Source organism: Scyliorhinus canicula, chromosome 4 (assembly GCF_902713615.1).
Source record: "Scyliorhinus canicula chromosome 4, sScyCan1.1, whole genome shotgun sequence".
NCBI classification, from domain to species: domain Eukaryota; kingdom Metazoa; phylum Chordata; class Chondrichthyes; order Carcharhiniformes; family Scyliorhinidae; genus Scyliorhinus; species Scyliorhinus canicula.
Genome location: NC_052149.1, coordinates 157346638 through 157361865, shown reverse-complemented (window position 1 = coordinate 157361865; position 15228 = coordinate 157346638). Strand labels below are relative to the sequence as shown.

The 15228-nt window shown below is 43.3% G+C and overlaps 1 protein-coding gene across 4 annotated transcripts in view; it reads left to right on the top strand.

The window, feature by feature from the left end:
• LOC119965113 (lateral signaling target protein 2 homolog) overlaps nt 1-15228 on the top strand; it is an 85137-nt gene that overhangs the window by 48377 nt on the left and 21532 nt on the right. For all 4 annotated transcript variants that reach the window (XM_038795440.1, XM_038795439.1, XM_038795437.1 and 1 more), the window contains 3 exons: nt 3016-3153; nt 9079-9281; nt 13978-14067. In XM_038795440.1, coding sequence (XP_038651368.1) covers nt 3022-3153; nt 9079-9281; nt 13978-14067 — 425 coding nt within the window. In that variant the 5' untranslated portion in view covers nt 3016-3021. The remainder of the gene's footprint in view (nt 1-3015; nt 3154-9078; nt 9282-13977; nt 14068-15228) is intronic.

Below are 15228 nucleotides of genomic sequence, written 5' to 3'. Positions count from 1 at the left end.
TACTTTTTACTTCCTACTTTGCTGGCTGATAATTCCTCAGCTGATTGGCTGATCAGTCTCCCTCCAGTCTGCTCTGTTCCAGGACACCGCAACCACCTATGGAAATCATTAAATTCAAACTGGCCGTGGAATAGAGGATGCTGCACTCTGTGGCCCACTAAAACTTTTATGAATAACTTTTATCAATATCGGTGATTGACGTCATTCCTATGCCGCTGACTGCAAAATCTGGCTCCTTTAATGTTTGGACTTCTTAACCTTGAGTAGGTGAAAAAATGGACTTTGTCTGAATAAAAAAGCTTTTTATTTTATTGTGGGTCCAAACACCAGACAGGAAGCAGTTGTTTTATGTTGTATTTAGCAGTATTGCTTTTCTTGCAAATTGTTACAGCCCAGTCGAAACCAAGAACATTTTTCTAAAGAAAGCTGGATTTTCCAGGTACGAATGGACAAGATCACATATTTAAGACTTTTTTTTTCTGTAACAAACAAACTAAAATCAAACACTACTTAACAGGAAACTAATGCACCAACTTAAATAATTCCTACAGTGAAGAAAGAGGCCATTCGGCCCATTGAGTCTGCACTGACCCTTCGAAAAAGCACATTACCCATCTCCATCCTACCCGTAACCCCATAACCTAACCTGCAGTTCCCTGGACACCAAGGGGCAATTTAGCATGGTCGATCTACCTAACCCATATATCTTTGGATTGTGAGAGGAAACCGGAGCACCCGGAGGAAATCCCCACAGACACTGGGAGAATGCCCAAACTCCACACAGGCAATGACCCAAGGCTGGAATTGAACCCAGTGTCCCTGACGTTGTGAGGCAGCAGTGCTAACCAATAAAAATATGGTGCACGGCACTTTACGCCATGTTTCTGACTAATGGGTAGCAATGCAAGATTAAGTCACAAGGTACCCTTGCTTCCAGCAGGCTTACTGCTCCGAGCCATACCAGGTCAAATCTTCCAATGCCCTTTGAAAATCAGTCCACCCAGTCAGGGTATGTCCGAACACACTTCCGCTAGCAAGGCCCACCTATGTGACTTCTTGATCCTTGAATTTCAAGTCCCAGCAGCCCTGTTTCCTTACTTTTGAACAGAAAACCAACTTTCACAAGCAATCTGCTTAAGTTATTAGACAAAAACTGTCCACCTTGCTCTTCGTAGCAGAAACTGCTGCTATCCCCGTCCAAAATGTCCCTCTTTCTATCTTTAAGGTGTGAAAACTGTGATTTGATTTTGGATCATTTAGGTTTGGATCACATGGGCCTGTCTCCAACCAGAGTAAGTTTGATCACCAACCCTCTCTATCCAGGACATTCTTCTTTACCTTGAGTTGAAAAACAAAATTATCTTGAAAAGACCCACATTCATAACAATTGCTAAAGCATTCTTTTTTTTTTATTTAAAGTACCCAATTCCTTTTTTTTCCAACTAGGGGCGATTTAGAATGGTCAATCCACGTATCCTGCACATAATTGGGTTGTGGGGCTGAGACTCGCGCAGGAACAGGGAGAATGTGCAAACTCCACACGGACAGTGGCCCAGGGCCGGGATGGAACCCGGATCCTCGGCATGGTGAGGCAGCAGTGCTAACCACTGAACCACCATGCCACTGTAACTGCTAAAGCATTCTAATACTTAGTGTTACCAATGTACTAACTGTGTAGATCACAGCATTTCAGTGTAAATCAGAGGTGATCAGTGCATTATTGATGCATTTTTTTAAGGTTTCAAAATATGAAGATGGACAAGTGACAAGTTAGCAAAATTCTTGGCACTTGTAGGACTTCCTTCAATTTTGTGGAATATAGCTACTCAAAATCTTCCAACAAGTAGGGATTCTACCCCTTTTGAAACGTAAATATTTTGTAATGTACAAAATAATTATTGTGCTATCCACTGCATAAAATCCCAGATCAATGGCTGCTTAATTAAGCTGCAATTATCTGTCCTTACCAGTGCTTATCTGAATAGTTACTGGTGATTATAGGATATGCATTGAAACCCCATGCCACAACCAGAACTGTTTTGCTCATCAAGCCTGTAAGACTACAGGGTGCGGAGCACTCATTTGGGATTCTTAATTAGCAGTGGAGTCACCTCGCAATATGACCCCAGAACAGATTTGCAAGATCTTGTTTCTGCATTACATAACCTCTCTCTGTGTACCCGAACAGGCACCGGAATGTGGTGACGAGGGGCTTTTGACAGTAACTTCATTGCAATGTTAATGTAAGCCTACTTTTGACAATAAAGGTTATTATTATTATAACCTGATGAACGTTTGCCACCGTTTGTATAGGGATTGAACTCTCTTTTTCTTGCATGTGTGTGTGTAATGTATATATGATTATTTAATTTAATCATATATTAAATTATTTAATTTAAAGGAGAGGCTAAATGAGTTGCAACATGATGTCTGAGACCCAAGGCACTGCAATGTTGGGAAATGCATAGCTAGTGAGTCAGCACCTATAGATGGAAGAGTCAAATTGCGTCTTTAGAACAAAGTTCAAAATGTATTCTTTTGTAAGGCTAAAGGATTTATCACTCTCTAGGTCATTACAGTGGTAATGATTTACCTGAGCCATGAAGAAGGGAATAGATTTCCTGTGATTGCTGTCTGTGGAAAAACTGGAAATGTATGCACAAAGAATGCATTTATCATTAGCCTTCCTGCTTGGAAGATTGTTTCTATCTGTGGAAATAAAATAAATGGTCAGGATTTCACAGCCCTGCCATGGCGTGCCTCCCAACAGTAGATGTGGCAGGCCACTTATACTGCTGTTTACTTCCCGTGGGTCCGGAAGGGCCGTAAAATCCTGCCCAGTGTTTTGTTCAGATAATGTGTTGTCTAGTTGAATGATGCGGTGGAAACTGAAGGCTAGTTTCCCTGCTCCCCTCTCTTCCCCTCCCACCACCAACCAACCAACCCTGTGCTACCTTTCCAAAATCATCCTAAATCACCCTTTGGTTCAGCTTGTGTATTTTTTTTACTTTGCAGGACCACATGCTACAGATAATTAATCAGATCATGGATGACTGCATCCCCAATGAGCGACCAAATCGAGATTTCCACATCAAGTTTCCAGATGAGGTTTTACAAGAACACCTAGGAGTACAACTGTGGTTTGCTGCTGAGGTAGGTCTTGAGGCCGAGTGGGAGTCAATGTGGGCCTTCAAGTTCCAAAATGACCAAATATGCCTGCATAATTTTGGATTGCTTATTTGGAATTGCCCCTGGTCGACCTGACTTCTGAGGGGATAACTTGCGGGCTATAGTTTTGAGTGATCGGCACTGGATACACAATTTTTGGGTGTCAGCCGTGGCTTCTCATTACAATTTGAGTGCTGGTTAAAACTGCCAGTTTCATATGGGAGAAACCTGTACAAAACTAAAATCAGTAGCTAAGCTTATATAATTAGCATGTGGCTGGCAATATCTGAAGTGTTGAATAATTTTTTTTAAATAGACACTCTTTGGTTCTTCAGCCTAACATCTAGCCACAGACCATGGGTGCGATTCTCTGCAACGGCCGACGCCGGAGTGAAACCCGGAGTGTTTCACTCCGGCATCGGAGGCCGCTCCTCGCCCCCTATTCTACCCCCCCCCCCCCCCCCCTCCCCGGGGGGCTAGGAGCAGCGTTGCGAGAAACTCGGCCACCGGTCCTTGACGCTTGCGTCAAAGCGGCACGCCGTGAATGACGCGGCCAGCGGTGCCTAAGTGACGTCAGCCGCGCGTGCGCAGGTTGGCCGGCTCCAACCCGCGCATGCGCGGTTGCCGTCTTCCCCTCCGCTGCCCCGCAAGACGTGGCGGCTTGATCTTGTGGGGCGGCGGTGGGGAAAGAGTGCGTCTCTTAGAGACACCGGCCTGACGATCGGTGGGCACCGATCACGGGCCAGTCACCTCACAACCACGCCCGTGGTGCTCGATCCTCTCTCCGCCCCCCCACAGGCCCCACACTTACCTGTCGCACGATGTTCACGCCGGCAGCGACCAGGTGTGGTTGCCGCCGGCGTGAACCCATCGGGGTCGTCAGGCCGCTCGGCCCATCCTGGCCGGAGAATCACCGGCCGCCGGGAAAAACGGCGACTGGCGATTCTCCAAGCGGCGTGTCGCAAAACACGACACGCCATTTTTGGGGGGGGGGGGGGTGGGAGAATCGCGGGGGGGTGCCAGGGCAGTGTGACGTGATTCGCCCGGCCCTCCCGCGATTCTCCCACCCGGCGTGGGGAGCGGAGAATCGCGCCCCATATGTGGCTTCCAATGTCATGGATTCTTACCAATTTGGTTAATCCTAGATAGAAAACTACAGGGGTAAAATTCCACCCATGCAATCTCCATTAGTTAACCCTGATTGAATGCATTCTACAACTTGGTCCACCACTTACTCTATCCTCCACCACTTACTCTATGGTATGTTTTAAAGCTCGTCTATAAATAATAAGACATCTACATTTCATTAGTAGTATGTATATGCTCAAGAGTTTTGATTTTCTCATTCCACTCCCACAAGCATTTTTTAAAATTTCCATATGTATTTCTGGAGTCGGAATTTTAGGGATGATCCCCTTTAAAGGGATAGGATGAGGCATTCTCTCATTCTTCTTTGAATAGCGACACAATACAATCTACGTTTGACCAGGAGATTCAAATAATGGATGAAATGAGCTTTTATTTACACCTGTGTTATTGTTCTCTGGAAATTAAGTCAGCTTCCTAATAGTCTCTCTACCTTTACACATAGAGTGAAATTTTAATGTGATCCATAAACAATCTATTAACTATCACATACTTGTAATGTGTAGCTAAATTTATCTGATTTAACCAGCTTCTTTCATGATGTCAGCTCCATGAAACATTTTTCATATTTCATATTTATATCATGAACGAGCCACAGAGCGGGAAGAACTAGATTGGCAGGGAGATGGGAACCCAAGGGCAACTTCATAGCCGGGTACAAGAGATGGAGAATTAATGAGTGACTCTCAAAGACAGAAGAAGCACAGGTTAAAAAATGTACAGCATAGAAATTTGGCAATATTGAAAAGTATATATGTAAATGCAAGGAGAATAGTAAATAAAGCGGATGAGCTGAGGGCTCAGATAGACACGTGGCAACATGATACCAGGAGCAAAAATGGCAGCTCAACATCCCTATGTGTGAGTGATCAAGCAGGATAGAGAGGGGATAAAAAGGTGGCAGTGGAGTAATATTGGTTAAAGAATCAAATTACTGTTGTGAGGAGGGATGGTGTACTGAATGAGACATCAAATGAGGCCATAAGGGTTGAACTTGGAAATAAAAAAAGGGCAGCCACTGTTAGGATCCCCAATGAGAACCCAACTGTTTGCAATTTGTAAAACTGAGGAAATGTTACTGCAACACAGAGTGACTACATTGACCAATAGGTATCTTGTATGTTTAAACAAACTTTAATTTAAATACAGAATTAACCACATTAGCAACAAATAAATAGCTTTACAGTTAACAGATACAACGTGTCTTGCGTAAAAGAGAAAACCTTAACTTACTACTTAAAACTGCCACCATATTCTAGTTAAGCAAACCAATCTATTTCAAATAGCCACTCCTGAAGAAAGTTAACAATCCGGTTTCTACTTGCTTTTCTCTGTGCAGAATCTTTGGAGAGAGAAGCTTTCAGGACCAAACTGAAACACCTCTATTCAGATGAGAGTTCTAGGATCAACTGCTTTTTCAGACAGACCTGGCTGGTCCCATAAACTACATCTGTACCCAAAGCATAAGGCATTATTTTGCCTCTTGTTAGAAGATGTCCCTTGACTTGTTTAGCCAGCACCACACAATACCTCTCATAAATTATCTACCCCCCAGGGGTCCTTCAGGTGTAAACAATATCCATTAGGTAGCTATCTGGAAACAAGAAAATGATTCTCCGGATCTATGAGCAGAACACTTCATCTGCAAATCATTGATTACCTCACTTTTCATTTTCATTTCATTTTCCGACACCTGAATCAAAGCTCTAGCAGTCATAATGTCTGTATGCATCTCATTCCAAGTTTTAATAACAATACTGCTAGAAGATGTAAAACATGACAATTTCTTACACACTGCTCCGACTGTCCTCTAGACCCCCAAATAGTGAAAGGGTAAACGTGTAGGCAGATTTCTGAGTGCAAAAACAAACAGCAGTAATAGTTGAGGGCTTGAAAACTCTGAATATCAATTGATATGTGAACAGTGTAAAGGGCACGCAAAATTCCTGAACTGCATTCAAGAGTAATGTTTTAGCCAGCATGTAACCAGCCCTGTGAGAGTGGGTGCAGTTCTAGATTTAGTCTTTGAAAATGAAGCTGGGCAAGTGGATTAAGTAGCTGTGGGAGACCGTTTTAGAGATAGTGACTATAATATAATTAGATTTAGCAGCATTATGGAAATGAACAAATTGGGGGAAGGCAAATTTTACAAAGCTGAGAGGCGAGTTGGCAACAGTGGACTGGATACAGCTATTCAAAGGAAAGACTGTGTCACAGCAGTGGGAGGCATTCAAAGTTTTTATTTATTTAGGAGATGTGGGTATCACTGGTTAGGCCAGCATTTATTGCCCATTCCCAGTTGCCCTTTAGAAGGTGGTGGTGAGTTCCTTCTTGAAGTGCTGCAGTGCTTGAGGTCTAGGTGCATCCACTTTGCTGTTGGGGAGGGAGTTTCAGGATGTTTCCCCAGCAACAGTGAAGGAACAGCGATATATTTCCAAGTCAGGGTGGTGCATGACTTGGGGGAGCAACCTCCAGGTGGTGGGGTTCCCAGGTATCTGCTGCTCTTATGCTGGTGAGATTCTATGGGCAGAGTGTAAACAAGTCTCCACAAAGAAAATTTAGAACACCCTAGGTAATCCTGAAAAATACAGGGTAAGATAAAGCAGAAAAAGAAAGCTTGTGATGTACACAAAAGATTTAATATTGCACAAAGCCTGGAGGAATATAGAAAATAGAGGTGAAGTAAAAATGGAAATTAGGAAAGCAAAGAAAGGATACCAAAAAAATTGGCAGGTAAAATCAAAGAAAATTGTAAAGATATTTTACCGATACATCAAAAGCAAGAGACTATCTAAGGAAAAGGCTAGACCTATCAGAGATGTACATGATAACTTGTGGGTTAAGTCAGAAGATGTGGGGCAGGGTTCTCAATGAGTACTTTGTCTCTCTTCATTATGGAGAGGGATGATGCAGACATTAAAGAGGAGGAATGTGAAATATTAAATATATTAAGTGTATTGAGAGAGGAAGTACTGGAGGGACTGGCATCCTTGAAGGTGGATAAATCCCCAGGGCCAGATGGATTGTACCCCAGGCTGTTGAAGAAAGCCAGAGAGTAAATAATGGATGCTCTGAGGTTAATTTTCCAATCCTCACTAGATACATACAGGTGAGGTACCAGAAGGTTGGAGGTCTGCAAACATTTAAAAATGGTGTGAGGGATCAGAGGTCAGAGAATTGTAGGTGGATCCGCCTGACTTCAGTGGTGGGAAAATTATTGAAGACCATTCTGAGAGATTGGATAAACAGATTAATCAGGGATAGACATGACGGTTTTGTGAGGGGAAGATCGCATCTGCCTAATTTAATATAATTTTTTGAGAAAGTAACCAGGAGGATTGATGGAGATAGTTCAGTGGATATTATCTACATGGATTTCAGTAAGGAATTTAAGAAGATCCTACACATGGCAGACTAGTCAGAAAAGTGAGATCTCATGGGATAAAGGGGAACGTGGCAGGTCTGATGCAAATTGGCTCAGTGACCGGGAGCAAAAGGGTAATGGTCAATGGATGTTTTTGCGACTGGAAAACAGTTTCCAGTGGTGTTCCATGAGCTTTTTCTGTTTGTTGTATATATTTAGACAGCACTGTAGGTGGCACGATTTGGAAATTTGCAGATGACACAAAATAACACAAAATAGGATAGCTGTCGACTCCAGAATGATATCAATGATTTGGTTGAGTGGGCAAAGAAGTGGTAAATGGAATTCAATCTGGAAAAATGAGTAATGCAGATAGGGAAGGCAAATAAAATAAGGAAATGCTCAATAAATGGGAAGAGAGTGAGAGAGGTTGATAAAGTAAGAGACCTTGGAGTGAATGTCCACTGGTCCTTGAAGGTGACAGAACAGGTGGATAAGGTGGACAATAAAGCATATGGGGTGCTTTCCTTTATTGGGTGAGTATAGCATACAAAAGCTGGGATGTAACAATGGAACTGCCTAAAATGCTGGTTAGACCACAGCTGGCGTTTACTGTGCAGTTCTGATCACCAGTGGAAGGACATAATTGCTCTGGGGAGAGTGCAGGAACGATTTTCAAGAATTTTGCCACGGCTTGGAAATTACAGCTATGAAGAGTGATTGGATCGGCTGGGGTTGTTGTCCTTAGAACAGAGGAGACTAAGGGGTGACCTAATTAACCTGTATAAAATTATGTGAGGCCTAGACAGGAAAAACCTGTCTCTCTTCAGCTGGATGGTATAGATTTAAAATGATTGGTATAAGGATTAGAGGGGACATGAGGAAAACATTTTCACTGAGAGGATGGTAGGTATTTGGAATTCCCTCCCTACATTAGTGGTTGAGGCTGAAATGTTCAGCCATTTAAAAGGTACCTGGATCTGCATCTGCCCTGCAAGGCAAAACTCCATTAGCTGGAAAATCGGATTAAAATGATCGCCGATTTTTTTTCTTTTTTTTTTTACTGCCGCGGACACAATGGGCTGCATGGCCTCTTTCTGCGTTGTAACCTTTCTTTGGAAAAGATTCTCCGTACTTAAAGTGGAACATTTCACCTGCATCAGCTTGGTTCCTAATTATAACTTTAATCCAATTTTATTTATTTAATTACATAACCTAGGCAAAACAAAAGTTGAGGAGCCACGCCATCAGCATTTCATAATTATAATCTGCACCGGTGGGAAATTATGACTCAAATACCTGCTTTGTGTTCTTTATCTTAGTAGTCGCCATGTAGGGATTGGAGATGTATTTGCATGTAAGAAAGCCACAAAGAATTAACTTGCCTCATTTGTACTTAGTGTTTAGTAGCTGGTTCCCTCATCGAAGTACATGAATCCGAAATGCTTCTACTGCACCCTCTGGCAGAGGACCTGCTGCGCAGTCTCGAGGAGGTGCGCTATCTACTCCGTGAACACTGTTTCTCTGATTACACCATCTATACAGAGGATATCAAAGCAGCTCTTGTTCGGTTTGATAGGCTCTTCGCAGAGTTTGAGTTAAGGTAAGGGGTAATAAAACAATAAACTCAGAATCACAAATGTTTGTAAATGGCAGTTTCAGCCTCTGTGTGAAATTAAGCTAAGACAGAGGATCTAATATTTTCTTCGACCAAGTGTTGCAGTAATAGTTCTAACCCATATTGGTATATCTGTCTGAATTCTCAAGTGTGGCAGAATGTTGGAGGTGACTTTGTGTTAGTGATGCTGTGTCTTCCACATCACCAAATGACAACAGCTATTACCGACCTCCTTTGCACAAGCAGAACTGCTCCATAACGTCTTATAGAGCAGTTTCACTTGCAGTGTATGCAACCTTTGTCAAGAAACAAAAAGGGTTCAAAAGTATGACCATTGTAAATGCTAAATAAGTTGTATGTATATTGAAAGAAAACACATTTTTATATTTGTTCAGGTGATGTGAGCAATGATGGCCAGGCCAGCATGTGCTGTTCATCCCTAATTTCCCTTGAGGTGATGGCCTTGAACCTTTGTAGTCTGTGTGATGTAAGTACACCCACAGGTGTTACTATTTTGTAGTGCTTTGATACAACTGAGTGACGATTTCAGAGGACAGTTGAGCATCAACAACATTGATGTCTGGACTCTTGCATAAGCCAGACCAGGGTAGAATTGCCATTTTGTGCACATAAATTGGTGATCCAGGTACTAATTTCATCCATTTTTTCATCCAATTTTCTATTCCTTTTCCATTCTGACTCAATTGCATGTTGCTAAATGGTACAATCGCTTGCCGCGAATCGGCAGGGGCAGTGTTTTAAAATAGATATTTTGGTTGTTTTAAAAAATATTCCATTATTATTAGGATTAGTAACTTGGGTAACTTTGTGATTAATCCATTTTCATTTTATCAAAAGAATAACCATTTTGTCAGCATCGATCCACCGGCGCCCTTGAATATCCCGATGATTTTTCTTTTTAAACATTACTTTTAAAAACACATCCTAGTTACATTTGGATACAGTTGTCAGTTTATTAGTGGATTCAAAAACATTTATATTCTTTTTTTTGACAAGTTCCTACGTAGAGCCCTTTTGACTAAATGATCAACTTAATTTTGGAACCTGAAGGCCCACAATGACCAGAACTCAAAGAACAAATAAAAGTAAGCACAGGAACAGGCCCTTCGACCCTCCAAGCCTGTGCTGACCATGCTGCCCGTCTAAACTAAAATCTTCTGCACTTCCTGGGTCCATAAACCTCTATTCCCATCCTATTCATGTATATGTCAAGATGCCCCTTAAAAGTCACTATCGTCCCTGCTTCCACCACCTCCTCCGGCAGCGTGTTCCAGGCACCCACAACCCTCTGTGTAAAAAAAAACTTACCTCATACATCTCGTCTAAACCTTGCCTCTTGCACCTTAAACCTTTGCCCCCTAGTAATTGACCCCTCTACCCTGGGAAAAAGCCTCTGACTATACACTCTGTCTATGCCCTCATAATTTTGTAGACCGTTATCAGGTTGCCCCTCAACCTCTGTCGTTCCAGTGAGAACAAACCGAGTTTATTCAACCGCTCCTCATAGCTAATGCCCTCCATACCAGGCAACATCCTGGTAAATCTCTTCTGCACCCTTTCTACATCCTCCACATCCTTCTGGTAGTGTGGTGACCAGAATTGAACACTATACTCCCAAGTGTGGCCTAACTAGGTTTAGCTGCAACATGACTTGCCAATTCTAATACGCAATGCCCCAGCCAATGAAGGCAAGCATGCCGTATGCTTTCTTGACCTTCTCCACTGTGTTGCCCCTTTCAGTGACCTGTGGACTTGTACACCTAGATCTCTCAGACTTTCAATACTCTTTGAGGATTCTACCATTCACTGTATATTCCCTACCTGCATTAGACCTTCCAAAATGCGTTACCTTACATTTGTCCGGATTAAACTCCATCTGCATTTGCAGAAAATAAGGAAGTATGGGATTGAAGGTGATTTAGCGGTTTGGATCAGTAATTGGCTAGCTGAAAGAAGACAGAGGGTGGTGGTTGATGGCAAATGTTCATCCTGGAGTTCAGTTACTAGTGGTGTACCGCAAGGATCTGTTTTGGGGCCACTCCTGTTTGTCATTTTTATAAATGACCTGGAAGAGGGTGTAGAAGGATGGGTTAGTAAATTTGCAGATGACACGAGGTCGGTGGAGTTGTGGATAGTGCTGAAGGAAGTTATAGGATACAGAGGGACATAGATAAGCTGCAGAGCTGGGCTGAGAGGTGGCAGATGGAGTTTAATGCGGAAAAGGGTGAGGTGGTTCACTTTGGAAGGAGTAACAGGAATGCAGAGTACTGGGCTAATGGCAAGATTCTTGGTAGTGTAGATGAACAGAGAGATCTCGGCATCCAGGTACATAAATCCCTGAAAGTTGCCACCCAGGTTAATAGGGCTGTTAAGAAGGCATATGGTGTGCTAGCCTTTATCAGCAGGGGGATTGAGTTTCGGAGCCACAAGGTCATGCTGCAGCTGTACATAACTCTGGTGCGGCCACACCTGGAGTACTGCGTGCAGTTCTGGTCACCACATTATAGGAAGGATGTGGAAGCTTTGGAAAGGGTTCAGAGGAGATTTACTACGATGTTGCCTGGTATGGAGGGAAGGTCTTACGAGGAAAGGCTCAGGGACTTGAGGTTGTTTTCGTTAGAGAGGAGAAGGCTGAGAGGTGACTTAATAGAGACATACAAGATAGTCAGAGGGTTAGATAGGGTGGACAGTGAGAGTCTTTTTCCTCGGATGGTGATGACCAACACGAGGGGACATAGCTTTAAATTGAGGGGTGATAGATATAGGACATATATCAGAGGCAGTTTCTTTACTTTGAGAGTAGTAGGGGTGTGGAACGCCCTGCCTGCAACAGTAGTAGACTCGCCAACTTTAAGGGCATTTAAGTGGTCACTGGATAGACATATGGATGAAAATGGAATAGTGTAGGTCAGATAGGCTTCAGATGGTTTCACAGGTCGGCGCAACATCGAGGGCCGAAGGGCCCGTACTGCGCTGTAGTGTTCTATGTTCTATGCCATCTCGCCGCCCAAGTCTCCAAACGATCTAAATCCTGCTGTATCCTCTGACTTCTGACAGTCCTCATCGCTATCCGCAATTCCACCAAACTTTGTGTCATCTACAAATTTACTATTCAGACCAGTTAGATGTTACTCCAAATCATTTATATATACTATGAACAGCAAAGGTCCCAGCACTGATCCCTGCAGAACACCACTAGTCACAGCCCTCCAATTAGAAAAGCACCCTTCCGTTGCTACTCTCTGCCTTCTATGACCTAGCCAGTTCTGTATCCATCTTGCCAGCTCACCGTTCATCGTGTGTGACTTCACCTTTTGTACCCGTCTGCCATGAGGTACCTTGTCAAAAGCCTTACTGAAGTCTATATAGACAACATCCATTGCCCTACCTGCATCAATCATCTTTGTGACTGCCTCAAAAAGCTCTATCGAGTTAGTGAGACACGACCTCCCCTTCACAAAACCGTGCTGCCTCTCACTAATACGTCCATTTGCTTCCAAATGGGAGTAGATCCTGTCTCGAAGAATTCTCTCCAGTAATTTCCCTACCACTGACATAAGGCTCACCGGCCTGTAGTTCCGTGGATTATCCTTGCTACCCTTCTTAAAAAAAGGAACAACACTGGCTATTCTCCAGTCCTCCGGGACATAACCTGAAGACAATGAGGATCCAAAGATTTCTGTCAAGGCCTCAGCAATTTCCTCGCTGGTCTCCTTCAGTATTCTGGGGTAGATCCCATCAGACCCTGGGGACTTATCTACCTTAATATTTTTCGAGACGCCCAACACCTTGTCTTTTTGACGATTGATCAACGGTGATCAATTCTTCCTGGGGTGTGGCCAGTTTTGTGGGCTGAGTTTGCAATATTTTTTTCAAGTAGCAGAAACTTGAGTTACATTGAATGTAGTGTGAGCTTAAAATTTATCATCTTATAAACCGGTTCTGCTGATTTTAGGACTAATTTCACAGAGGGGAGAAAAACCGCAATAGAGTGCAAAGGCCAGGTCACAATGGGTAGACCTTTCTAAGTGTCTGGAAAGGGAGGGTTAAATCATTTTGAGAATTCAGTCTTTGTTGAATGCCTGGCTGCATATTTGTGATTCCACCTAACAGCCAACCAAACATGAACTGTGTCCCAGGCTTTGGACGTTATGTGAAATACAGTACTATACTTCCTTTTAAAAAAATAATTTTTGCACTAATTAAACCGAGAATATCACTGCTGCACAGGTGAAACATTTTGATTATGTCAAATAATTAGAATTTGGTGTTTGAGTCTGAATTTGAGACAAGTGACCTCAAAAAGTTATTTTTCCTTTTGCTTTCTGCTATGCTATAAGTGACATCATGTATTAAAGGCCCCAGAGACAGCAATTGAATTTACCAGCTTGTGAATCGCAATATTAATGAAAAGGCATTTGGGTTAACCTAATTTGAGTTTGGAAGAAAAAAAAACTACAATGGAGTGACGTACCATGCAAGTTGAAGTGTTGATTTGTTGTTGTGATTTGGTTGCATCATACACTTGACAAACATGTTTTACTATTTGTAACCAATACCTTTACTTATAAGGCTTAGCAAAATTAAATTATTCTTATGCACTAATCAATCTTGCGTATAAAGTTGAAGCTTGTTTTGAAATGAATCCTTTCTGTTCCAGATATGTTTCTGCAATAGTGCCCATCAAATCTCCCAAGGAGCTCTACAACCAGCAACAGATTATTGTGCTTTTCTGTGAAACTGTAGATAGGTCAGTACCCCTGAATTTTCATATTCCTTCGCATAAATGCCCAGCCATCCATTTGAATCTCCTGCAGTTGTCTGTCGGTGATGTGTTTAGTTGAAATTTCCCTGATGAATGTCTGGATGAGACATATTTTTTTTTTCAATGGTTTTGCTCGGTCTGAATTGAGAGTGGGACAGTATGGAATCTGTACATTCTAACACCAGCATATTGTCAATATCTTGATGCAAGAGACAAACTGAAGGGTTGGACCTGAACTAATCATTCTGCACTCTGTGGATCAGTGAAATGGAGTGAGGACGTGCCTCTGAGTTAGAGGTACCCTTCAGGTCGACGTAGAAAGATCTTCTGGGTCTATTTGAAGAATAGCAGAAAAGTATACAAACCAACAGATCTATAAACAAGTCTCACCAAAAATAGTTAATCAGATCACTGATCTGATTTTTGTGTAAAGTTGACCACCATGTTTGCCTACATAACAACAGTAATCGCAACTCAGAAGGAAGTACTTCATTGGGTGCTAAGCACTTTGAGACACCCTTGAGGTCAGATTCTATCATATGCCAGTTTTATTTGAAATTGTTTTGGCATATCATCAACACATTGAAATGTCTCCCTGTTTTACATTTGTATGGAACTTTGAGATGCTTGCAATTCACCTCTGTGGACAGGTCATTTATGTAGACAAGAAATGGGGGTAGAGGCACTGACTCAACTTTTCTCAGAAATATTGGGCTGGATTCTCTGACCCCCCCCCCCCCCCTACCGGGGGTCGGCGTGAATCCCTCCCCCGCTGTCTCCCGAAGTCTCTGGCACCAGAGATTCGGCGGGGGCGGGAATCCGCGCCACGCCTGTCGGTGCCCTCTTCCCCCCCCGGCCCGGCGATTCTCCGGCCCGCGATGGGCCGAAGTCCCGCTGCTGTCATGCTGGTCCTACTGGCGGGAATCAAAATACCTCTCTTACCAGCAGGACTGGCAGCGTGGGCGGGCTCTGGGGTCCTGGGGGGGGAGGGGGGGGGCACGGGGTGATCAGGGGGGCCCACCGATCGGCTGGCGGGCCTGTGCCATGGGGCCACTCTTTTCCTTCCGCGTTGGCCATAGCGTTCACGATGGCGGACGCGGAAGTGACCCCCAGCGCATGCGCGGGAATGACGTCAGCAGCCGCTGA